At 33.0% G+C, this 26,059-nt stretch overlaps 1 protein-coding gene across 4 annotated transcripts in view; it reads left to right on the top strand.

Annotated features, from left to right (window-relative positions):
• The window catches only part of LOC148614548 (transient receptor potential cation channel subfamily M member-like 2), a 56,018-nt gene that overhangs the window by 21,638 nt on the left and 8,321 nt on the right, over positions 1-26,059 (top strand). For all 4 annotated transcript variants that reach the window (XM_088588698.1, XM_088588700.1, XM_088588701.1 and 1 more), the window contains 21 exons: positions 3,386-3,513; positions 4,050-4,244; positions 6,322-6,477; positions 6,895-7,073; positions 7,863-8,115; positions 9,297-9,381; positions 9,785-9,891; positions 10,116-10,247; positions 11,675-11,818; positions 13,511-13,744; positions 14,626-14,800; positions 15,712-15,768; positions 16,615-16,653; positions 17,353-17,473; positions 18,021-18,219; positions 18,958-19,103; positions 19,912-20,170; positions 20,502-20,596; positions 20,975-21,187; positions 23,947-24,163; positions 24,976-25,095. In XM_088588698.1, coding sequence (XP_088444824.1) covers positions 3,386-3,513; positions 4,050-4,244; positions 6,322-6,477; positions 6,895-7,073; positions 7,863-8,115; positions 9,297-9,381; positions 9,785-9,891; positions 10,116-10,247; positions 11,675-11,818; positions 13,511-13,744; positions 14,626-14,800; positions 15,712-15,768; positions 16,615-16,653; positions 17,353-17,473; positions 18,021-18,219; positions 18,958-19,103; positions 19,912-20,170; positions 20,502-20,596; positions 20,975-21,187; positions 23,947-24,163; positions 24,976-25,095 — 3,254 coding nt within the window. The remainder of the gene's footprint in view (positions 1-3,385; positions 3,514-4,049; positions 4,245-6,321; positions 6,478-6,894; positions 7,074-7,862; positions 8,116-9,296; positions 9,382-9,784; positions 9,892-10,115; positions 10,248-11,674; positions 11,819-13,510; positions 13,745-14,625; positions 14,801-15,711; positions 15,769-16,614; positions 16,654-17,352; positions 17,474-18,020; positions 18,220-18,957; positions 19,104-19,911; positions 20,171-20,501; positions 20,597-20,974; positions 21,188-23,946; positions 24,164-24,975; positions 25,096-26,059) is intronic.

The raw sequence follows: 26,059 nt of genomic DNA, 5'->3' as shown, positions 1-26,059 counted from the left end.
TAATAATGGTTGTTTTCATGACTCTGGTGGTTATGATACCAAGGCCTCTGGTCAAGGTCAAGCTAAAACCCTGAGATAATATTCAGATAATATATAGAAAATTACACAAGGAAATGGTCAGTAATGGTGTATATCCTCATTGATAGTGGAATTATATTTAATTGATTTAAGTGAAGCTGTGTATGCTATTAATTGTCTCTGTTTGATATAATTACAAGTTTCATCCATAGCCATTTTAAAACAGCTGGAGAGCCTGGCTTTCAGGACTTATTTTGAATTGAATTATGACAAGAATGTGATGAAACTAAAAGTAAAGTCATGAATCATTGAACATTAGCTACATATATTTCAGTTCCTATTACAGTGAATCCTGTTTAAACCAATCATTGTATAAACCAGGGGTATATTCAAACAAGTTTTTTGAAGATCATTGCATTTTGAACCTGCATAAACCAAACACCCATGAAAACAAAATAAATCCTCCAGTCCAACAGGGGTATGTTTCAAACAGGTTTTCTCAGGTGTGGATTTGTAGGGGGCAGAACTGACATATATTCCCTGAAAGTGGGAAACATATTTTTGTTTGCATGATATTTTGATTTTTCACAGAATCTTCCCCCAAAAGTTGTCTTGCATTGCTTTGCTAGGCCTTTAATTTTATTTTTGCCCTCCCTGCATCCTCACCTTCCCATCTGAAATCCTGGATCTACCCCTGTTGCTCTTTCCCCATCATTGAATTGTGATTTGATTAATTAATGAATTTGAAATGAAACAATTCCTACACTTAGAAATAGATGGTAAAGGAAAACTATTGACCAAACTTTACACCAAACGTGATGACTTTTATTCAGTATTGTCAACTTTCCTTTCATCTGTGGCAACATCCCTTCGGCTCCTGCGTATGGAGTGTTCATATCACAACTCATACGTTATGCCAGAGCTTGCCGAAACTACGCAGACTTTTTGTATTGCGCTAGAACTCTAATGAATAGGCTTCTGGAACAGGGTTATGTTGCTACAAGATTGAAGTTATCACTACAGAAGTTTTATGGTCGTCATCATGAACTCGTGGATTGTTATGGTGTATCCATCAGCACCATGAAAACTGATTTATTCAACAGGTCATAGTTTGCCTTTCCTCGTTTGTCTACCCCGGACTTGACTTTTTATGAACAACTCGGCGGCTGTATCTAGAAAAGCAGAGGACGCTTACCCTACCAGTGCACCTGGTCCATGCTCCTAGTTTTTAGTTGAGTCCGAGTTGCTCTTTTACTTTTGTTACTTTGTATGTATGATTTTAGTTACTTTATATTCTTTGTTGTGTATGTCTGTTTTCCATGTCTGGTCTTTGTCCCTGGAATACATTCTTTTGATTACCGCTATAACTTTGGTTCCCTTGATTACTCTTATCAACATTTAAAATTGGCTACCTGCATTTCAGTTTCTATTGTATCAACTGATTTATATGGATCATTTAAAGAATTGATAGAGCATTTTAACATTAGTAATAAAAATACCTGGTCCAGCTGTCTGCATCCTAATTATTGCTTATTGAGATAATTTATGTATTGGTAATAGTCTGTATTAGTACCAGGCAGGAATCAATACACAGTCAAATCTTTCTTTCCCAATAATAACTTTCAAAACCTACATGACCTTTTGCTTGATTTACCTACAAAATTAACTACAGTGTAAATATAGTGCATTTGATAATGTAAAGTATTGCCAAAATCTGCCAAATTGATCCATTTTCCATGATATATTTCTTTCAGTAAGAAAACCTGAATATTTTTATGCACATTACATTCAATGAGACTATAGTGTACAATTAGTTCTGTATTAAACGTTTGTTAAATACTGTAGCACATTAAGACGTACCATGGAATAATATTGATTGGGTAGTTAGAGACAATTTCTTAGGTAAATTACTTCCTTTTAAAATTTCAGCCTCTGTATGATTTATTAAATGAAACCAACTCAGAAAATCAATGTGATTTTTCTATACATATTTGTATTGAAAAAAAGAACTGCCTTTTTCTTACATTGAGTAGTGTTACAGTATAATGATATTTGAATGTTGTTCAAATATAACTCTAGTTTTTCTCTCCATAGTTCATACTTAGTTCAAGGATAATTTGAATAAATATACATGTACATGAAATGTTTATCTTTCATATGCATACATTTAAGATAAGCTTTTGTCAACAATAGTTACAGGAAAAAGGACTTTTAAAAAACCATCAATTTCATGATAAAGATTTATGGCTGTTTACTTAATTCTAAGGTCAATGTTATATTTTTGAATTTATTTTGAAATATTTAAAGGTCATAATGACAAAAATTTTATTATTTATTTTTTTAATGATTTTGAAGGTCATTAGTTTAGAGCACTACCCATTAGAATGATTCAAGGTTATGATATGTGCCAGGTTGTGGTTTTTAAGCTGACATATGTCATATAGACCATATAGTGACCACTGGTTGGCTCTGAGTCAGAATATTGTGTCTGAGTGTGATGATATGCCTACATGCTCTCTTATTTCTGGTAGCTAGCACATTAAATAAATCAAGCTCAGTATGTTGGACGAGTACAAAGCAGGGTCTTTCTGATCATTCAATTGTTCTCATCCTGAAATGCATGAAATATCTGCCATAGCATGTAAAACTACAATCAACTGTTAGAGTCTTTGCTTCATGGTCTTTTCCCCCCACATATGTATTATTTTGGAACTCTCAGTACCAGGGGTAGTACTAGAAAATTAAGCAAAAGTGCAGCATACATGTAAAAACTCCCTGAAATTCCACGAGGCTCTAAGATTTACACCTTCAGGGGCAGATCCAGGATTTGAGTTTAGGGGGGGTCGTTGATTGAATTAAATGCCTTGCAAAGCATGACAAAAAATATTATTGGGTGAAACTTGTGGTGAAAAATTTTTTTCTTACCAATTTAGGGGGGGAGCGTACACCCGGTACGCCAGTCCTTGGATCTGCGCCTGACCTTTTAAGAAATCATTGGCTGGAATATACTGATCTCTTAATGATTAATGATTTTGAACATGAAATTTACAGATTACATCAGTCACAACAGACTCCTCAACATGAACTGCCTTCAAAATCTCAATAAAATCCAGATTACAATGAAAATACATTGAATTTACTTTTTCCATGGATTCTTTATTACTTGCTAATCAACATGAATTTTAAGTCGATGGCTGTATATTTTTGTGGTGTGTGATAAGACTAGTGATAAATCAAGGCTTTGAAAAAATGTTTACTAGTAATAATTATGCTGTATGTTTTTTTTTTTCATTTTGTTTGTAAAAGACTAATGTCTTAAACAAAATTTGTTGCTATCTTTTGCTATTATGCAACTTTATATTTTTAGGTGAAATCAAGAGTAACTCTAGATGGCGGGAGAGAGCTTACAAAGACCTTCTCTTACTTCTGGACTGGAACAAACCTGACTTGGCAAATACTGAAATATTTGCTTCTAGGGATATCTCTAAAATGAGGGTAATATACTTTGGATTAGAGCTTTACTTCTGATATCTGAATATTTTAAAATATAGTTTTACAGAAATGTTTTGCAGGATCACAATGTTTGTCGTACTGTCAATTTTTAATGGGAAAATCCCAAGTTATCAAGACTTATTCTACTTCAGTAAATGTATTCAAAATGAAATTATCCTTATGACAAGACCTTCAAAAGTCTCAATTAGGTTTTATTTGTACAACATTAAATTGTAGAGTTATTGCTCCAGAAAGAAAAAAATGGTGGTTTAAGCTGTTCTGGGCTTGAAGTTTTAGAATTAAACTGTTGCCAAAGTTTGCTTAGAGGTCAAATTTAAATATTTTCATCTTGCCTTCGAGTAAGTGAATCCTATCTCCATTTTTCTCTTATTAATCAATTTTGATATTTTGTCTTTTTCTAAAAGCAAGTTTTGATAATGATCTACCAAACATTTGCCTTGTTCTTTTCAACTTTGCCAGGGAAGTGGGTAAGTACTTATCTCTATCACTTTATTGTGTATTTCAATTTTCTTTTACAGATAGACAAGACACTATTTGAGAAGTCACTTCTGAGGAAAGACAGAGAAGACTTTGTATCACTGTTTCTTGATCAAGGATTTCAGATTCATAAATATCTCAATCATAAAAACCTTAAGTATTTGTTTGAGAAAGCTGAAGATTCAGAATTTTTCCAGACTGTGTGCCTACAGGGAATACTAGGTAAAACTCACATGGTAAGTGGTGAATGAACTGAGGACATATTTTTTCAAACTCCTCAACTATGCTGTAACACAAAATTGGAATTTTTTGCTTGAGCTGGCACTTTCCAAAAAAAATAATTGGGTGAAGATGACAGATGATGATTTGTTCTTTCTTTGTTACCTTTGACTTCATTGATGTTTACATAGAAAATGACACCTCCAACTTCAGTATACTTAACTGTGCTGAGAAATACACAATACATGCATTCATTCATTTGTACATTATGTGTAGGTACAGCTACTTGTTTCAAGTCAAGACAGTTGTGTACCTAGTTTCATGTCAAGACAGTTGTGTACCTAGTTTCATGTCAAGACAGTTGTGTACCCAGTTCATGTCAAGACTGTTTGTACCCTGTTTCATATCAAGACAGTTTGTACCTTGTTTCATGTCAAGTCAGTTGTGTACCCAGTTTCATGTCAAGACAGTTGTGTACCCAGTTTCATGTCAATACAGTTGTATGTCAAGACAGTTGTGTACCCAGTTTCATGTGAAGACAGTTGTTTACCAAGATTCGTGTGAAGACAGTTGTGTACCCAGTTTCATGTGAAGACAGTTGTTTACCCAGATTCATGCGAAGACAGTTGTGTACCCAGTTTCATGTCAAGACAGTTGTGTACCCTGTTTCATGTGAAGACAGTTATGTACCCTGATTCATGACAAGACAGTTGATTACCCAGTCTCATGTGAAGACAGTTATGTACCCTGATTCATGACAAGACAGTTGATTACCCAGTTTCATGTCAAGACAGTTGTGTACCCAGTTTCATGTCAAGACAGTTGTGTACCCTTTTCCATGTCAAGACAGTTGTGTACCCAGTTTCATGTGAAGACAATTGTGTACCCTGTTTCATGTCAAGATAGTTGTGTACCCTGTTTCATGTCAAGACAGTTGTGTACCCTTTTTCATGTTAAAACAGTTGATTACCCTTTTTCATGTGAAGACAGTTATGTACCCTGATTCATGACAAGACAGTTGATTACCCAGTTTCATGTCAAGACAGTTGTGTACCCAGTTTCATGTCAAGACAGTTGTGTACCCAGTTTCATGTGAAGACAATTGTGTACCCTGTTTCATGTCAAGACAGTTGTGTACCCTTTTTCATGTTAAGACAGTTGTGTACCCTGTTTCATGTCAAGATAGTTGTGTACCCTTTTTCATGTTAAGACAGTTGTGTACCCTGTTTCATGTCAGGATAGTTGTGTACCCTGTTTCATGTCAGGATAGTTGTGTACCCTGTTTCATGTCAAGACAGTTGTGTACCCTTTTTCATGTTAAGACAGTTGTGTACCCTGTTTCATGTCAGGATAGTTGTGTACCCTGTTTCATGTCAAGACAGTTGTGTACCCTTTTTCATGTTAAGACAGTTGTGTACCCTGTTTCATGTCAAGGCAGTTGTGTACCCAGTTTCATGTGAAGACAGTTGTGTACCCAGTTTCATGTTAAGACAATTATGTACATGCACCCTTTTCCCTACAAAACCTGTTACTTGTAGTTTTCCTTCACTTCTTATATCTTATAAGCTTTATCTCAAATTTAGCTTTGCAAAAGTGCTTAACACAATTATGTCAAAGCAATAAATTTTTAACAATAAATAGTTGTGTGACATCACAATCTATTTATTGACCCAGTGATTATGCATTTTTCTGGACCTGTCTCTTACACAAATGAAACATCATGAGTCGATTTTAATGAAAAGCAGCTAATGAGTAGAGATTGAGTATGTACTATAAACCATGAAATTTTCATGGCACTTTTATTTAGTTTTTTTTTTTTTTTTTTTTTTCGGTAAGAGCTGTGACACAAAAATAAAACTGTTGTGAATATTTTTTTAAAGAACATTATACTGTGATTTGGGGAAAAGTGGCAAATTTGAAATTGTACAAATGTAGATGTATTGATTACAGAAACTGCAAGAAAAAAGACAATGCAGAAATTTCCCGGTTTACAGCAAGTATATGTTTTTTTTTCCTAATAAATAAATGCATTTCAAAAATTATAAATCTTAAAAGATATAAAGCTTCATTAAAACTTTGTCTTTTTTATGACAGAATCCTGACCAGCCTCTACCACAGGATTTTCTGATGAATGACCTCAACAAACTAGTAGCTAAACTTTCAGGGATAAAAAATTTCGTCCAACCTTATGAATTGTCCATGAACTCTGCTGAACTCTACATCCTTGACCCTGCTGTAGCTGAAAGAAAGGTAATTCAAAACTCTTTTGCTTTGTGTACATGTACTGAAAGTGCAAGTAAGTAACATTATAAGTAGTTTTAGAGAGTAATATCCAATGGTGTATGTGGAATCATTGAAAAGTGGGGTTTTTTTTGGAGGCTGTTAAAGTAAACATACAATTTCAGTCAGAGTTATGACAAAGTTAAATTTTAGGTGTATGAATCTCGGGACAGTGGCTATAGCTACAATAAATTGTTGACAACCAACATTTACACAAAATTTTGCAATACAGTACTTACAAATTAATTTGACTCATTAGTTTTAACTTGTGTTAAATTGTTGCTTAAAGAGTTCTTGTATAATTATTGAATTACAAACTGCAACATGGCTATTTTTTGCAGGGATAGAACTTTGTTTTAACAGTTACAAATGTATTTTTTCACCTAGGCTATCAACTGTTTAATTATCTGGGCTGTGTTGCTTAGTCGACCAAAACTCGCCAAAGTTCTATGGAACAGATGTGATGAACCTATACCTGTAGCTTTAATCATCAGTAATATGTACAGGGAGCTTTCTAAATGTCCTATGGAGAGGTATCAACGAACAGAGATGGAGGAATGTGCCCAGTAAGAAGTTGCTTTATCAAATGATTTATTTAATAGTTACATTGGTTTATTCACTCTATTGCGTTGTGTATCTCCTTTTGTGTACCCCTCCATCCACAATAAAAAAACTCTATCACACTTTCCCTAGAACTGCTATTCAAAGACCCATCTTTGGGGTTTTTTTTTGTTTTGTTTTTGACAAAGGTTCTATGTATATGTATATGCAATTTCATATGATACATTTAATTACTTGTTTAAGATCAACTCCCTACCTAATTCTGTATATGAAATTGTAGTACCCTATATTTGATCAACATGGTGAAAATAATACATTTATGGTATCATTATTATATATTATAAAGATTTAGCAGTTCAGATGTCATGAAGACAGCAGAATATCACCTTTTTTGAAAAAAAATATAGTAAGGAGAGTAATGGTTCAAATGCACATAAGACAATGGCTACTAAGGCCAAAAAAAAGTATGTGTGTTTACTGTCACATGCTGAAAAAAATATGGTCGGTAGGTCAATTTTTTTTTTCTTGGCACTGGAGCCCACCATTGTTGTTTAATACGATAAATACCAATACCAGTGACGGAAAAGGCGGGAATTTTCCATAATTGTCAATAAAATGAGGGTCAATTGGGTGAACATAAACACACATATATTTTTTTTGGCCTAACAGTAAATCAAAAATCGAAAACGTTAAGGTGAATATTTATACTGAATAATTGTTTATGCAGTATTAAACATATTTGTATACCAATAAAAAATGCAAAAAAAGACAAGTCTCAAATTTTCTTTTTTCAGGATGTTTGGTAACATGGCTTTAGGTGTATTAGATATAAGTTACAGAGACACTAGTGCCCAGGCCTATACCATGTTAAGTCGACCTCTACCAGACTTCAACAACAAAAGTACTATTGAGATTGCTCATGCATCATACTATCTCAAGTTCATTGCTCATCCATGCTGTCAGAAGTGGCTTACTAAAAGGTTGTTTGGTTCTATACAGGTTAAAGAGGTTAACTGGGGAATCTGGAGGATGCCTTATTGGTTCAAGGTATTATCTAATTTTGTTTTACTACTGCATGTATATACTTTGAGTGTCAGTCTCTAAGAGACTGTGTAATTGGACTATTTGCACCATCAGAGTCGAGGAAATGGAAGATTTTCCATATCATGTTGGTAAATTGAATTATACTTTCATTGAAATGCACTGAAAATAACAATTAAAGGGCAGATAACTCTTTTTCTAGAATTCTATTGAGAAATTTCTGAACAAATCCAGTGATGAAGAGATCAAATAATGACCTTTTCATATAAAGAAATCACCCTTAAGTGAAATTGTATTTTCAGATTTGTGGGTTTTTAACATGAGTATTTCTGTCTTTTCCGATTTTGCCTGATTCTTGTAAATACTGACACGTAATGTTCATGCAAAATTGTCTACAACTTAGACATGCATCTGCTTCTTTCGTTTATCATAACTTTATTGTTTCTCAATGTTTCTTATGGCCTGAAATTTTCTTCCTCAGGTTTCTGTAGTAATACTGAAAAATACAGACAATATCCAATGCCAACATTTTGTCAAATTGACTGTAACATTGCCAATAAACTGAATAGCGTCAGTATTCAAGGTTTTGACAGATTATCACCTCTTGCCGTGGGCTCCTTATGATATTTTCTGTATTGGCTTTAAGACTGCTGTTGTTTTGTATTAATTGAGATATGTTATGAGAATAAGCTAGAAAGTATGAACCAAAGATGCAAGAAACAGTTGAACTAGACTGATCTTATTTTTATACTAACATCAATTTTCCTGTTTTCCGTTTGTTTAATTAGTAATACATGTTACTACTTATAAGGGTACATCTTTTTAACCTTTATAATTGTTTTTATGAATAATCTTTAGTAAATCATAATGGCTGTTCCAGAATCAGTTGTAAGGTTGGGTAGGAAGACACCTTTATTAAAATTTGCTAGGTAGTCATAATTTTAGATACTAAGTGTAAATAGTCTTAACAATGAAAAGAAATAATCAACTGAAATTGTATGGATGGTTGAGTAAAATAATGCTTTCTTACCTCCTATACAGATATTTCTGGTACAGCACTCTGAGAACCTGGTCTTTCAATTCATGGAAATTTTTACCTTATCCCATTAATTAATTAATTAATTAAAGATGTCATTAAGCAATTAATGAACAACCTGTGTTTTCATTCTTTCATGAATACATTTCAGATTCTTTCCAGTGTATGGTTGATATTTCCTATGTTTCTGTGGATAACATTTGGAAGGAATAAAGCCTTACCTAAACAGGAACAAGGTAAATTATCAATTATAAAGCAGAAACATCATAAAATATCAGTTGACAAAACAGGAACACGGTGGAATATCAGTTAACAAAGCAGGAACATGGTAAAATATCAGGTATTAAAATTAAAATAAGGTGAGGTATCACTTTCTTTTTGTAAATGTATAAACCTTTACTGCCAAGAATAATAGCTTAAAAGAAACTTCTGAAGCCTTTGTGATGCCATAAAATTGAGCGATCAATTGAAGTGTCTGTGGATCTGGACTCTGTAGAGTGATCAATTGAAGTGTCTGTGGATCTGGACTCTGTATGTAATTTTGAAGCAGCTGTTTTTTGTTTCTTTGGGGTTTTTTTTTTGCTTACTTTAAGACTTGGTCTGTCATTTGATGTTGATTAACTCTTCTTTGAACTTAAGAATCATCAGATGAAGACAGTGATGGAGGATCTGATGCATCATCTTCTGATGAAGAAACACAGATGCTCCCTAGGACAAAGTCTGCTGTAGAGGATGAACTCAGGAATGTAAGTATTTAACATAACTATTCAGTATTTGTGCAGTTTTGTATACAATTTCCTACAATTTGCCTTGGTGTCAGAAAGACTTAGTCATAACTGATTAAACACCTGAACACTCTTTTGAAAATGAAAAGTACATTTTCTTCCTGAATAAACTGTTTTGTTGTGTTTCTTATTCCTGTTTCATTTTTTTGTGATTACATTAACTATATTAGTCTTATTTTTTATAGTTACAACAAAAGAATTCCAAAAAGAAAAGATTTTCTAACTTTTTCCGAGCAAAGAAGCACAAAAAAATACCTTTGTCAACGAAGTTTGAAATGATGTGGACAGCTCCTATAACCAAGTTCTGGACTACACAGGTAACTTTAAATTAAAATAAGATGATGAAAATACCAAAATAATGGGCACTGTTTAACCATTTGACCTCACTGAAAGACATCAAAATTGTACAAATCCAACACTTGTACGACAATTATTGATACAAATGCAAAAAGGACAAAACAGCATGAATCTCTACAGATCAAAGCATTTTGAGTAGCAGTCTTTGTAAGAATCATGCAAGTTTTGTAATATGTGATACACCTAAAAAAAAAACCACACATTTTTATTTTTGTTACTAAGTTGTTTTGTTGGTCTGTCTGATTAAATGCATTATCATTCATTCCAATCTGTCTGCTGATAAGAGATAATCCATGCTGAAAATCCAACAGTTTCTATTGCCAGCACTCCACAGTAGAACTGCCTAATTTTGGTCTTGTAATCTGATGCTTTATAACATTTATCACTTTAAAAAATTGTCAAGCATCTGTAAATCTATATATCTAGAAATAGCTCTAGCCAAGGCCTTCAAGATGCAGGAAAAATTTTCTGGAAAAAAATTACCCACAGTAAATAGGGTTACCATAGAAACCATGCAAAAATATGCTAAAATTTGCAAAAAGTTCATAAAATCAGGTTTAAAAAATATCAAATTTCCAGCAAAATATCTTAAATTTTTATTTCATCCCCTGAAACTGTCCAAACTTTTTCTTTCGAAAACCCCTTCCTCATATGGGCATGCCGGTTAGATTTTGAGCTATTTCACGTTGTAATCCACTTATTAAATTTAGCATGGTAAAAAATTGACTTACTTTCACTTTCACAATGAAGTCAAATTGTCATTGAAAATATATAAAACATTGCAAAATACTTTGAAAAGTCCCCTTTTTCCGAAAATGTTTTATCAACAATAGATTCTTCATTTTTAATCACTATAGCAACCACCGGTTTCCATTAATGTCATTTTTCATCCCTAGCCAAAAGTGCGAAACTAAACTAACTGTGGAGTGCTGGCATTGTAAATTAGTGCCATTTACAGAGTTATCTCCCTTGATATTGAATTCTACAGTACATTCTATATAATATTTATCTGCAAAGAGCACTGTTTATATGAAAAACCATTTGTGAATTACTGTAAATTATAACATTTTGAACCAAATATAAAAAAATAAATGTAGGCTTTCCAACCATGAATCACATTTTGCATGATTCTTACTTGGAGTGCTATTAAAATACATCATCAACATGTAGTAAAAACTATCACTACTAATAAAAATTGTTTTCATTGGTGTTACTTTCTAAGGTAATGTCCTCTTTAAAATAATACAAATTGGATATAAATTGTATGGAATATTACAAACATGATATGCTGTATGCTGGATATTGTCATGACATATTTTATTTAAGATTAATTTCTTTTTTTTCCTGTATATATTGTGGTCATAATGACATTGGTTGTGCATTTCAGATGTTTTATTTTATTTATCTGGGACTGTTTTGTCTAGCTACTCTGTGGCCTACCTGTGGAAATGTTTACTTGGATCTGGTGGTTTGGTCCTGGACCCTCATCATCCTTATAGAAGTTATAAGACATACTTATATTCAGTTTAAGGTATATGGATTACTGATTATTCCTTAGAGTTTTTAAAAGATGAGTGTTTATTTCAGTGTTATAATTCTAATCATGAGATTCTTCATGCTTATAGCCATTTTTGATTGGTCGAGAACGTCGTTGCCTGAAAGTTCATACATGCATGAATTTCGCCAGATTGTTCATACATGCATGAACACCAGTCGACTTGAAACCAATATGGCGGCCATGTAGTTCGAAAGAGTGTGGCAAGGAACTGAACGGCATAATATAGCCATAAGAATAGTTTATTACATGCACATTGATTTTACCAGTCAAGTTTGTTTACAGAGAGTAATTTTCAGCTTGGGGAAAGAAACTTATAACTGAGTCTTGACTGAACCCTTGAAAACACCTTATTGTAATTTTCCTTCTTCCTTGTTGTAATTCCCTTAAAAGTTTTATTCCTGTTGAATTGTTTTCATCTTGTATTTTCAATGCCAACTATCATTTCGGCCATACCGCCTTCACTGTTTTTGTGCAGCCAATTATGTGTAAATATTCGTCCACGCTCCCATATGTGTGCAAATGAATGTGTGTGTATTGAAGCGTAAACATACACACAGTATGTAAATATAACCAACTGAGGCTCTCAGAGGGTAACTTTGACTGTCGGATAGAATTATAAGGATTGAACTGCTATTTTCGGTCATTCATGCATGTATGAATGGATCTCTCCACTTCCAAACAATACATGAACGGCCTTTGGCAGCTCCGAGATTCATTTATACATGCATGAACGACCGAAAATAGCTGTTCAATCCTATAATGAAATTCATTTAAACAAATATGAAGATTTGTTAACATACAGCTTGTTGATTTAAAGGTTTAATCCTGGTTTGCCCACATTTAATTACACCAATTATCATTTAGTTTTTAAAAAAGACAAAGGGTTTACTGACTGTAAGATTGTATAGTCTGTTCCTAATATATAGGTGGCATATTTGTATGTTTCTGTATACATATACAGGTACATTTCAGAAACAAACTTTAATTGTTAAAACAACAAAACCCCTTATATTTAACTGTACCTGTAATTAAAAGTGGGCAAACCAGGATGACACCAGTACATATTTCTGTAATTAGTGGTTTCAAACATTTTACAAGTATTTCAGTTTACCTTATGTTAAGTTATTATTTTCTAAAAACTTAATATGAATATTTAAGAGTACATATCTTCATGAATAATTATTGATTGTTTTAAATTAAATATTCATGAAATTGAATACATTGTGAAAATAAATACATTAGCAGTAATGTTCTCTCTTAAATTTTATTGGTTGCCATAGAAACAAGCTGCTATATCTTGCAAACATATTTATTGGGGGTCATATTTGAAATATATGTGAATACCTTCATCAATATTTTGTTTTATATGAAAATTCCATCTTAAGCAGTCTTAAGGTATAAAATACTGCATAATCTACCATTATTGGTCCATGCTCCCAGTTTTTGGTGGAGTCCTAGTTGCTCATTTGCTTTGTTTCTTTGTGTGTATGATTTTAGTTACTTTATGTTCTTTGTTGTGTATGTCTGTTTGAATGGATTACATTCTTTTGGTTACTGCTATAACCTTGGTTCCTTTGATTACTCTTTGTAAACAGCTGAAATTAAATTTTATTTGATTCTTTTTAGTGTGAAATTCGATAGTCATTTTTTAAATTTTTGTTTTAGATACACAAAGGCATATCCTTGGCATGGAATTATTTTGAAATCATATTCATTAGTGTGTTTTTGGTGCTGTACTTGGGTCTCAGGGTTGTACCGTATGCAATCAGTTACAAAAACGTTTTTGTAAGCAAAACTGTGTTGAGTATTGGATTGATATTCTTTTTCTACCGATTGCCGATAACCTACCTTCCAATCAGTCCAACCCTTGGACCTATGCTGGTCAGAATTAGCAGAATGGTGAGTTAAGATGTTAAGATGCTTTCCATTCAAAAACCAGGTTTCGGGGGCACAAGAAAAATTTTGTTTTAAAATAGTTATCATCCATTTCATATCTCAAATGCATCCTTCCTCAAAGTTCAATGTTGTTTTTGATTATCTGCACCTATTAATGAAATGTAAATTACAAAGAAAGCACTAAAACTCATTGAAAATATAACTAACTTTATTGTGTGCAAAATTTGGTTACTTTGTAAGGTAACTTTAAAATTATTTTCTGAGCCATCCATTGTTGATTTAGATGAATCTTTACACTATTTACCATATGAATGATATGAACATTACTTTGAAACAAAAAATTCAGTGGGGAAATTATATTGTGCCACCCATATTATCATATAGTGGCAATTTTGGGCTTAGGTTAGTAGTATGAACATTGTTTCATTTCAATGCCTGTATTCGGAAAGCCATCAATATGCAGTGATATTGCATCAATCCACAAAAGTCTGTACAATCATTACACACAATTTCTGACACATATCATAGGATTTGCCTGTTTTTTATATGGACAGCCTCTTAATTTTATTGTTTATTAAGCTTGAAATAAGAACTAGAATTCCTATATTTCTTTTGGTGATTTAAACATTTTTGCTGGCACTTTAACACATGTTGTATTTATCTTAAGAGTGAAAGAACGTTAACATTTCAATCCAGAACATAATAATAACACTTTCTGGTAATTTCTTTGGTGAAATAGTGAATGATATTGAACTACAAACAGCTTTTTATATGCACTTCTAAAAGAAATTTTTTCACCAGTTTACGTCAAATCAGTGAGTCAAAGAAACTTTACTTCTTTCTTTGTAAGATATAGATTCTTATTATAATAATTTGCATTTTAGGTCAGAATAGATTTTGTGTCCTTCATTCGAATGTTTTTGATCTACATGATATCTGGAGGAGTAGCCATACAAGCGATACTGTATCCTAACTTTCCACTCAGTGTTGATCTTATCAGACGGGTCTTGACTCGGCCACTCTTTGCCATGTTTCTCACACAGATAGATGACTTGACAGGTATATAACAGCTAGAGTAATGTCTTACGGGGTTTGCCCCCCATATCCTTGTTTCTTTCTTTTAGCAGGTTTTGGCCTGGCAGGTGAACCTTTCCAAATGTGATGTTTTTTCTCATATATTAATCAAATTATATAAGCAGTGGAAGCTTCCTACTCTCTTCTTCCTTAATTTTGGAAAATTGTTGGATAATATACATGTGTAAGTAGCAGATCAAGGAATTCCTAAAATGGAGGGACACTGACTGAGTTTAGATAGGGAGGCACTATATTGATTTTAAGTTTTTTCTATATAAAATAAACCAAACTTTTTAACATAAAGGGAGCTTAGACACACACCCCTCCTTTGATTGACCTATGTGTATCCCTGTGTGGTATTTGAACAAATACTGATAGTTAAAAGGTTAGGATTGTTACATATAAGGTATTGATAGGTTGAAAGGATTACTAAAAAAAAAATACAGATTACACAGAATTCAAACTTACATGTAGAGTTTGAATAAATTTAAAGTCAGCCAATGTAAAAAAATATTTTTTGTTTTATTAATTTTATTTGTTTTCTACATTTTGTATTGACATGACAAATATGCATTTATTACTTTTACTGATTTTAAATATACTTTTTCACACGAATTTTCTGAGCAGGCTCAATTGGTATTTTATGAGGTAGGTTTTCTTAAAAAAATTGGCAGAAAACTGATTTTACAGGAAAATGTTTCATTCATCTTGGTCAGTGATGGAAATAGCAACTGAGCCTGCCCAGAAAACTAGCACAGAAGGGGCCAGCATGTATGCTTTAATCTTTAATTTTGTTATTGATCTAATGTTATTGCATTTTCAGTACAATAAAAATAACATGGAAATGACATTCAATGTATTTCAAATATAAATTAAGTCTTGACTTTTCATTTCAGGCCACGATTATTGCAGTCCATATTATGATAATCTTACAAGCAGCTATTGTGTTAGTGGTAGGTAAAATATTCGTAGCAATATACCAACATTATACAACAGTGTATATGGACTTTTATGAGTGATTTTTATGACTGCCTGGGTGGTCATATGGTTGTCTGACTAGTAGGAGGTTGTTGTTGAATATCCTGCCAAGTTGCATCCAAGACTTTTAAAATGATAGTTACTGCTTCTAGATGTCACAGAGGATATAGGAGACAAAGTGACAACTGATTGTCTCCCAGTCAGAATAATATGTCTGAGTGGAATGACATGCATGCCTTCCTGGGACTGTTGCTTCTGTGAGCATGCACAAATAAAAAATTAGCAATATATGTCAGACAAGTACAAAACAGCTCTGTTTGAGTTGTTGAACATTCCTACCCTGAAATACATGAAGTATTTGCCTCAGAAAAAACTCAAGATAAAATCAGTCAACTATTATAAGGACATATTTGTGTCGGTTGGAATTTTTCCAGTCACACGTACTATGGATGTCATCAGGACCAAATACAGACAACAAACATATCTGAAATTGGGTAGCCTCTATATGAGAAAGAATGTCTATAAATGAGATTTTAGTTACGGTATATTGAATGCATAAATGTGATGAACAGAAGTATGAATTGATTGTCAATGTAATAAAGATTAGGACAAATTAGGAAAAAGTTGAATTTTAGATAATGCAAATTTGTTAATGTCATTATCAATGTCAAATACATATAGTTCAGCATTAAATCTCAAGTTGTTAGTACATAAATTTCATCATAGAAATTTAGTATTGAATTAAGTAGGCTCAGTTTTTCTGAGTTTCAATAATTACATCCTTGTGATTAAGTGCTTTTTATATACATTTATTATTGTAGATCCTTTCCAGTCTGTAGGCTCCCACATGTATAAAGCAGGTATATTAAGTAGCTGTCATGCAAAATCTGAAAAATGTGATACACCCCAAAGAAGGCTACATATTTTTATTTTTGTAATTAAGTTATTTTATGGGTCTATACATGTATTATGAAATGTGTAATTATTCATTCAAATCTGTCTGCTCTTAGAAGATTATCAACCTCAAAAATCCAATAGATTCTATTGTATTTCAGTGTCATTTACAGAGTTATCTCTCTCAATTCTGAAATTTTACAGTGCATTCTATATAATTTTTATCTCCTAAGAACAGTTGGGTTATATGAAAAATCGAATGTTAATTTCTGTTTACTATGACAATTTAAACAAAATATCAGAAATAAATATATGTCAGCTTTCTACCTATGAATCACATTTTGCATGATTCATAGCTGGAGTGCTACTCAAGTCTCAGCTGTTGATTAACCTTAACTGTGTATAAAATAGAGGAAAGTCAATATAAATGAATATTTCCATGATAGAATTGAACATGACAAATTTACATTGGGCAAAAGTTTGCTTGCCATATGTTACAGATATTTGGAATCTTTAAGCCCAGAATTATTGTACACATTAAATCTGATTTGTTTTTATGCCCCTGCCTTAAGTGCTAAAACAGATAGAACTTTAATAACTATATATCATTTGATGAAATTTGAAAATTGATATGTTTGATTTTGAGACTTTCTTTGATTGTATAGAGCCTGGTGTAGAACCAGTCCACAAGTGTCCTCAGTCCAGTCTAGGAGGTTACCTTATAACCATTCAATATTTACTCATCTGTAAACTGGTACTGGTTACTCTGCTGTTTGTTATGTTCTCGTAAGTAATTAGAAAGTAACATAACTGAATTTATCTACAAGTCCACTTTTAAGACCAGCTGTCTATCACAATTGTTGAAATTTTTTGGGATTTTATTTCCTGTAATTTTCCGAATAACTGTCAACTAACTGAAGTCTGTAATTGTCATTCAATTTCCAAAATTACAATACTTTAGTTACTGTTTATAAATTAATATATAATGTAAACTGCCCCAAACAAGGTTACTGCAAATATACTTTTATTTGCGGTTCATAAAAAGATCATTGATTCATGGATCTTTAAATTCTTGGATTCCATTAGAACTTCAAAGTTTTCATTAGAAAGTATACAATTCTTCTATAATATTTCATATAACATGTTGAAAAATTTGGGACCTTAATTAGAATTTTAATTTTTAATGGATTCCAGTTCAAATTAAGAATTGACTCTAAATCAGAACAAGTGATTAGCAGTGGTGTTAGGTTGTATATATCTTGTCAAACCTGGACTATGATATTTAGACATCTTTTTATGAATCGTTTGCATTTTAGCATTCTTTTTCCCATAGGATGACAAACAATAAGATAGACAAAGAAGCAGACGAGATATGGAAGTTCCAGCGTTACATGTTAATCCTGGATTTTGAGGAGAGGTTGTGTTTCCCCCCACCTCTCACTGTTATAAACTACATGTATTTACTGGCATGCTATCTACATAGCAGATTAGGAGGGTGTAGAGAAGATTGTATTGCAGCATGTACAAGTGGGGTAAGCAGATTTTTCAATGATGAAATTTATGATTTGTATGTAATGGAATATAGAATTTTAATCAATTTTAAATTAGTTTTGCGACTTGTTTTAGCTCATGAATTAATATGATTTTAAAAAACATTTGAAAGGTGACAGATTTTGCCTGTCTTTTAATTCATCATTTGTAGTGCAAAATTTATTTACCATTATCATTTCCAAAAAACAGTTGTAAGTCATCTAGGAGTAATGGTACATACAGAGTTTGTCTTCAATGACTTTAAAAGGAAAGAGTTCAATTATGGTGATAACAGAGAGATGGTCTTTACATACAGGTTAACTAACATATTTTAATATGTTCTTCAAAGGGATATCTATGTATTTACCCTTTAGGCTGGTTAAACAGTCAATGCTTAGTTCTCAACTGTTTACTAACCAGAGGGCCTAAGATTTTTTTAGGAAAAGGATTCCCAAATTGAGGTTAAAAAAGAAATAAACTAAGCCATTGACAGAAAAAAAATATGATTAATTACTTCCCTCATCACTTAACAATGTAGAATTATTAATAAAACTTTTTACTCAGGCTGCTGTTAAAAAATCATATTCTCCCCTCTCATGAACAAAATGGCCTGTTCATTAGTCCAGAATGTTGTTAGGTCAGGTTTAGCTGCAAATGTTGTTTCAACCAATAAAACTGACATTGATGTATGTGTTTTATTCTGCTGTAGCATGTTGAAACCATTACTGGTATTTTTGTAGAGGAATAAAAAAGAGTTGAAACATAAAGTTCAAAAGATCAAGAGGTCAGAAGACTTTAATTATTGGAAGAAATGTTCATATGAGTATGTCAACGCTCAAGAAAACCAAAATTCACAGGAAATAATCAACTTACTACAGGCTCAAATGTAAGATATATATGATTTATAGCCAATATTAAACAAGATGTTTTTATTGCTTTCAAATTCAACAGGTAGTTTTGGTGTTTGTTTCACCAAAGTATCCAGTAAAATCAATTTGTGGACAGTAACTACTTTCAATATCAGTGTATATACATGTACCGTTAGTGAAGTGAAGTTTACAAACTACTGTTGTACAAAGGCTCAAATATTCAGATTATAATCATATGTTGCTTTTACACATGGTAGGTATAAGGAACTTATAATAATTTTTATATATATATTTGCATAGGATTTTCATTGGATTCTCATATTTGAATACAAATGGAAATTATGTGTTCCATTAATGATTAGAACAACAAATTTGAATGGCTAAATGGTTTTGTTCATTTTTTTTTTATGAATGGTTGTTGCATATGAATTTATAACATGTTAATATATCTCTTTATTTAATTCAAATGGACTGCTTCAAAGTTAAATGGTGAGAATCATATGTAAATTGATACATGATAATCCTTATAATACTTGATTCATATGTAAATCACACATTGTACCACATATGTTAATCATATATTGTACCACATATGCTTCTCTTGTGTGACATGTTTGGCTGTAATCAAATCATTATCAACAAAGAAATTGGCCTCCCATAAATGACAATTTCTTACAAACACCTCTCTTTGTGTTAATGCTTTGGTAGTATAAAGCTGCTCTCCTACAAGAGAAAATTAAATAGAATTACAGTAAATGGTATCAAAACATAGACATGAACAGAGTTTTGTGGTCACTTTGAATACTGATTTTGATGTTTATGCAGTCTTCAGAATTTGCAAGATGACATGAGAAACCAGAGGAAGATAATGAAGAGGGTTTCTGACAGAGTTATAGAACTTGAGAGAATGCTTCACTCCAATAAAATCAGTTTAGAAAGTATCTCCCATAAACTTGATAAATCTGATGTCCTTGGAGTGTCCTCTGTCAAAGGATTGCTTGTTCATGTGGCAGCTAGACTCTCACCTTACCCTGGTACCAATGTGGCAAGGTTCCCTGTCTTAGATGGATATGTCCCATGGGAGGTGAGATATATGTAATTAAATTTGATCAACTATAATGTTTCAGTACCTGCTCTACTTGGATAATTAACCATTCCTTCAAATACAGTGAAATTTATTTTTAGAAGTAGCAGAAGTTTTAGGCACCAATATCTTTTCTCTAAAGACTTTAAATTGGTAGCCACTGTTTCTCCTCCAAATATGCAGTATTAAAGAGATAGTGTGGTGACTGATTGGCATGGAGTCAGGATAATGTGTCCAAGTGGTTAGCATCCCTAATAGTGTAATAGGTATGATCTACTTTATGCACAGAGGTAGTACTAAATATCCAAAAAGATTTTTTTTTGTCTCGCAGAAGTCCTATGATATCTATGATCCTAAAGTCTACAGTAAACCAAGTGAAAGTTATACTGAGGTAGAGAAGGGGCTCCTAGATGAAGATATTATTGAGTAAGTCACAGCCTGCACAATTGTAGTTGTACAAAAAGTCTTAGTTTGTTTGATGGTCTACATATTATAAATCAGTTGTACATTGTATAATGATTAGAATTTATCCCCTCCAACATTTTTACATGTTAGACCCTCCTAAGCACAAGTCCTTATAAAGTGCTTAAGAAATTTCAATGAAATTTTAGAGGAATGTTGAGCATCAGATGTAGATGAGCATGAAGAAATGTTTTTATTGTATGACTGAGATTGTTTAATATAACTGTTTAAAATTCTATAACTGTCCACTATATTTGTTAAGATTTTATAACAATAAAGTAATCAGTGCAGTGATGTTTAAAATTTGATTTATTCATATTTTTGTATTAATTCTTCTTTTAGTGTCAGAACAAAACAATTGGAACGAGAAGCACTATCGGAAGAGGAGGGATCTGAGTTACCTCCCCTTCCTAATGTTAACTATTCTTGGAATAAATTGATCACTATTAAACGTGGAAGAAGTAAAAGAATTAAACAGTTGTATGACAGGAGATCCTGGATCACATTGGATAATGAGATGGTCAGATATCATATTGATCCTCTAGGACTGCCCATGTAAGTCAAATATGATATTAATCCTGTAGGACTGCCCATGTAAGTCAAATATGATATTAAACCTCTAGGACTGCCTATGTAAGTCAGATATGATATTGGTCCTCTAAGACTGCCTATATAAATCAGATATCATATTGATCCTCCAGGACTGCCTATGTAAGTCAGATGTCATATTGATCCTCTAGGACTGCCTATGTAAGTCAGATATGATATTGATCCTGTAGGACTGCCTATGTAAGTCAGGTATGATATTGATCCTGTAGGACTACCTATGTAAGTCAGGTATGATATTGATCCTGCAGGACTGCCTATGTAAGTCAGATGTGATATTGGTCCTCTAGGACTGCCTGTATAATTCAGATTTGATATTGGTCCTCTAGGACTGCCTATGTAAGTCAGATATGATATTGGTCCTCTAGGACTGCCTATGTAAGTCAGGTATGATATTAAATGATATTGATCCTGTAGGACTGCCTTTGTAAGTCAGATATAATATTGGTCCTGTAGGACTGCCTTTGTAAGTCAGATATAATATTGGTCCTGTAGGACTGCCTATGTAAGTCAGATATGATATTGGTCCTCTAGGACTGCCTGTATAAGTCAGATTTGATATTGGTCCTCTAGGACTGCCTATATAAGTCAGATATGATATTGGTCCTCTAGGACTGCCTATATAAGTCAGGTATGATATTAAATGATATTGGTCCTCTAGGACTGCTCATGTAAGTCAGATATCATATTGGTTCCCCAGGACTGCCTATGTAAGTCAGGTATGATATTGATCAACTAGGACTGCCTATGTAAGTCAGATATAATATTAATCCTGTAGAACTGCCTTAATGTATGTCTGATATGATATTAATCCTCTAGGACTGTCTATATAAGTCAGATATGATATTGATCCTGTAGGACTGCCTATGTAAGTCAGATATCATATTGATCCTCTAGGACTGTCTTTGTAGTCAGATACTGTGAAAGTACTATTGTTCGTGGGGCACTAATTTTTTCGTGGTTTTCTTTGTTAGGCCAAAGCATGAAATTTGGTACCCAACAAAAAGGAAATTTCCATTGATGTGTAAGTCAGGTATGATATTAAATGATATTGATTCTGTAGACTGCCTTTGTAAGTCATATATAATATTGGTCCTGTAGGACTGCCTGTGTAAGTCAGATATAATATTGGTCCTGTAGGACTGCCTTTGTAAGTCAGATATAATATTGGTCCTGTAGGACTGCCTGTATAAGTCAGATATCATATTGATCCTCCAGGACTGCCTATGTAAGTCAAATATGATATTGATCCTGTAGGACTGCCTATGTAACTCAGATGTAATATTAATCCTGTAGAACTGCCTTAATGTATGTCTGATATGATATTAATCCTCTAGGACTGTCTATATAAGTCAGATATGATATTGATCCTGTAGGACTGCCTATGTAAGTCAGATATCATATTGATCCTCCAGGATTGCCTATGGAAGTCAGATATAATATTGATCCTCTAGGACTGCCTATGTAAGTTAGATATCATATTGATCCTCTAGGACTGTCTTTGTAGTCAAATACTGTGAAAGTACTATTGTTCGTGGGGCACTAATTTTTTCGTGGTTTTCTTTGTTAGGCCAAAGCATGAAATTTGGTACCCAACAAAAAGGAAATTTTCATTGATTTGTATACAGAAAACCTCAAAACCATGAATTCAAGAATCCACCAACTTGTGTTTCTACTTAAATCCACCAAAAAATCGGTATCCATGAATAAAAGTACTTTCACAGTATAATATTGATCTGCTAGGACTGCCTGTGTAAGTTAATGCTCTAGAACGGTGTATGTTTGTCGAATATAATATTGATCATCTATGGCTCCCTATATAAGTTAGATGTAATATTGCTACTCTAGAACTGCCTATGTAGGTCAGGCCTTGGTTTCATTAAAAAAATCTCAACTTTAGAATTTCCCCAAGTCCTGTGTTTTTCCTCAAATCAAGTGATCTGATTGGTCGAAATTTGAGTTGAGGAAGGATTTGAGGAAAATCTCAATTTGAGATGTTTTATGAAACTGGAACCAGATATGATATTGATCCTCTAAGACTGCCCATGTAAGTTGGACATAATATATGATTCTTTGGGACTGCCTATGTACTGGTAAGTTTGATATTTGATATTTGTATTTGATATGATATTGATCCTCTAAAACTGCCAATGTATGTCCAGGTTTTGATACACTGGTTAAGAATAAAAGTAGTCATGGTACCATTCATTCAAAACTGGAACATTTTTCAGTGGATTTTACCAAATTTTGAAGTTACTTTCTTAATCTCTTACAAAATTAAAGGTCAAGGGTTAAGGTCATAGAGTCAAATTTTCAAAAGGTCAGTTGAATTATAGTTAGAGGGGTGTCTGTCCATCTTTCCTTCCTTTTTTTATGGAAAGGGGTATCTGTTATCCATTACTCCTCCTACGCTACTGAATGGAGTTTAATGCAACTTTCTCCAAATCTTTATTACATATTTCCATTGTGCCCTTCTATTTTAGATCTTGATCCAAATCAATTTATGGGTCAAAAGGTGCATGTTTTAAAATGGGGAGTGGGGGTATCAAGTTAGTGAGCATTGCATGTTTCTGTTGATATGCAGTTAAATTATGAAACATCTTTTTCATAGAAATTTTGAATTGTGACAAGACAAAAACATTGTGTATTTTCACACCATTCATCACTTTTCTGAGAGTCCCTATGTCACAAATGTCTTTATTTTTCAGAAACCCAATGGGTAGGACAGGTCTGAAGGGTAGAGGTGCACTGTGGAGATGGGGACCTAACCATGAAATTCTAGCTGTGTGTACCCGTTGGAGAAGAACACCTAGTAGTGATGGTCAGCCATCTGGTTATCTATATGTGGAAGGGAAGAGGGTTCTGGAATTCATTGCTATCAGGAAAGTGGAAGGCACAGATGATACTTGCTTCGGTTTACCAGGGGTAATTGAACTAAATTGTCTCTTTCTTTTGTTAAAAAAAATAATGAAATAAGTATTCAGTAATCAGAATTGAATAGCAAATACTGAAAACATGGTGCAGGCTTGACTGAATGTATCCCGTAAAGCTACTAATGGTCAATGATAATGTTGGCATGACTAAATCTATTGCCAATGAACAAGTAATAGATACCGATTTACAAAGGTATTGTTACGCTTGGTATGGAAGAACTTTAAGATTATGCCCTGTGAGACCTTTAAAGGAAAAAGCAAAAAATAAATTTGTCATAAAAGAAGACAAAGAGAACTCAAGGAAACAAGTGTATACCACAGTTAGCTAAATGAGTGAGCCCCTATGGAGTAATAAGAGAAAGTTCTGGCTTTTAAAGTAACCAAAATTGTGTGGAAAGTGCCAAATATCGTGCATTAAGAAAGTTTCAACTATAGATTGTGCAAACAGTAGATTGTACAGGAAGGCTGTTGAAGATAACAAAAATAGTGTGCACTTATCCAACTCTCCCATTTGTCAGTGGTAGTCTTCTATTCCCTATACTTTAATTTTAAGCAATTATTATTAAATTATGTTTTTGTTCTGTTCGTGCAAAGCCTGTTTGTGCCTGAACTGTTCATAAACACTAATCAATCAATCAATTTTAAAAGGACTTATATCCATTTTTGAGTCCTGACCAAAAAAAAACAAAAAAAACAGTACTTGAAACCATTTTGAATCATGACAAAAAAATGGTACTTTAAACTATTGAGTAATTATGATAAATTAGCTGGAGAATGATTGACAATAGCGTCATTGGTTTTCAGGATTATTTACATGGATTAGTATCCAGATACAACAAACTGGTCAACTCCTTCAAGAGACAAGTTTTAGATCTAGCTGAGCAACAGAATGAGGGCAATTTTGATCAGGCAGACTTAATCCAGGTAATCAGCAATATTGAATATAGTAAAACAATAGACTTCTCAAAACTTGCTGACAAATTGTCAGTCACTATGCTTGTAGGTTTTGTTGGATTGTATAATATTCTGTCAGTCAATTATATTACACTATGCCTTTGGAACATCACTTAAAAAATCATACTGAACAGTTGGAACAACTCCATTTACTCAATATTTCAGTGCAGCCAAAATTTGATCTGTTAGGACCAATGGCATGACTATTTTTAGGAAGTCTTAGACAAGAGTCAGAGAAAACACCTATCAGTCAACAAGCTTTGAAGCAAAATACTCATAAAAAAAATAATAAGTACTTCATGTGGCCTTAAGTCTAAGGTAAACTGGTAGCAGGTGCAAATCATTTGTCTATGTTACCAATGCTGCACTAGAAGTATGCTATTAAAACAAAATCAACCTATTGTCAGCAAGAAAATGAGCATATTTTTCTGCAACTATCATTGGAATATTATGCTGCTAAGGCATAAATGCTTTTAGCATTATGGATATTTCCATCAATATGGAATGTGATATACACACAGAATAATGGCAGTCAAGACATAAAATATCACACTGAGCTTTATCTTTTTATTGACAATGTCACAGTTGATTTAATGTTATATTGTCACTCGAAAAATTGCTGCTATTTTCTAAGTTTCACAGCAGTAGCCTGAGATAGAAAACTTTCCCTTTGATGTTTCTACCTGATATTTTTGATATCTTTCTTGCTGATTGTATCACAAATATATCAGGCAAAACAATGTGATGTAAGTGCACATGAATCCCATTGATTAAATTGTCCAATAAAATCAATTATCCAAATTGGAGCGTAATTTAGTCATGGTCTAATCTGTGAATTAATTAAAGTCGTCTGCCTTCCACTTGTAAGATTCAATGAAAAAGGACACAATGCAGAGACAGTACTGAACCACACCAAACTTGATTTGTGGCAAAA

This window comes from Perna viridis, chromosome 6 (assembly GCF_037379345.1).
Source record: "Perna viridis isolate PV_CMFRI_1.1 ecotype Kerala chromosome 6, ASM3737934v1, whole genome shotgun sequence".
Lineage (NCBI taxonomy): Eukaryota > Metazoa > Mollusca > Bivalvia > Mytilida > Mytilidae > Perna > Perna viridis.
Note: the sequence above shows the minus strand (reverse complement) of the source record. Positions and strands in the feature narration are given on the sequence as shown.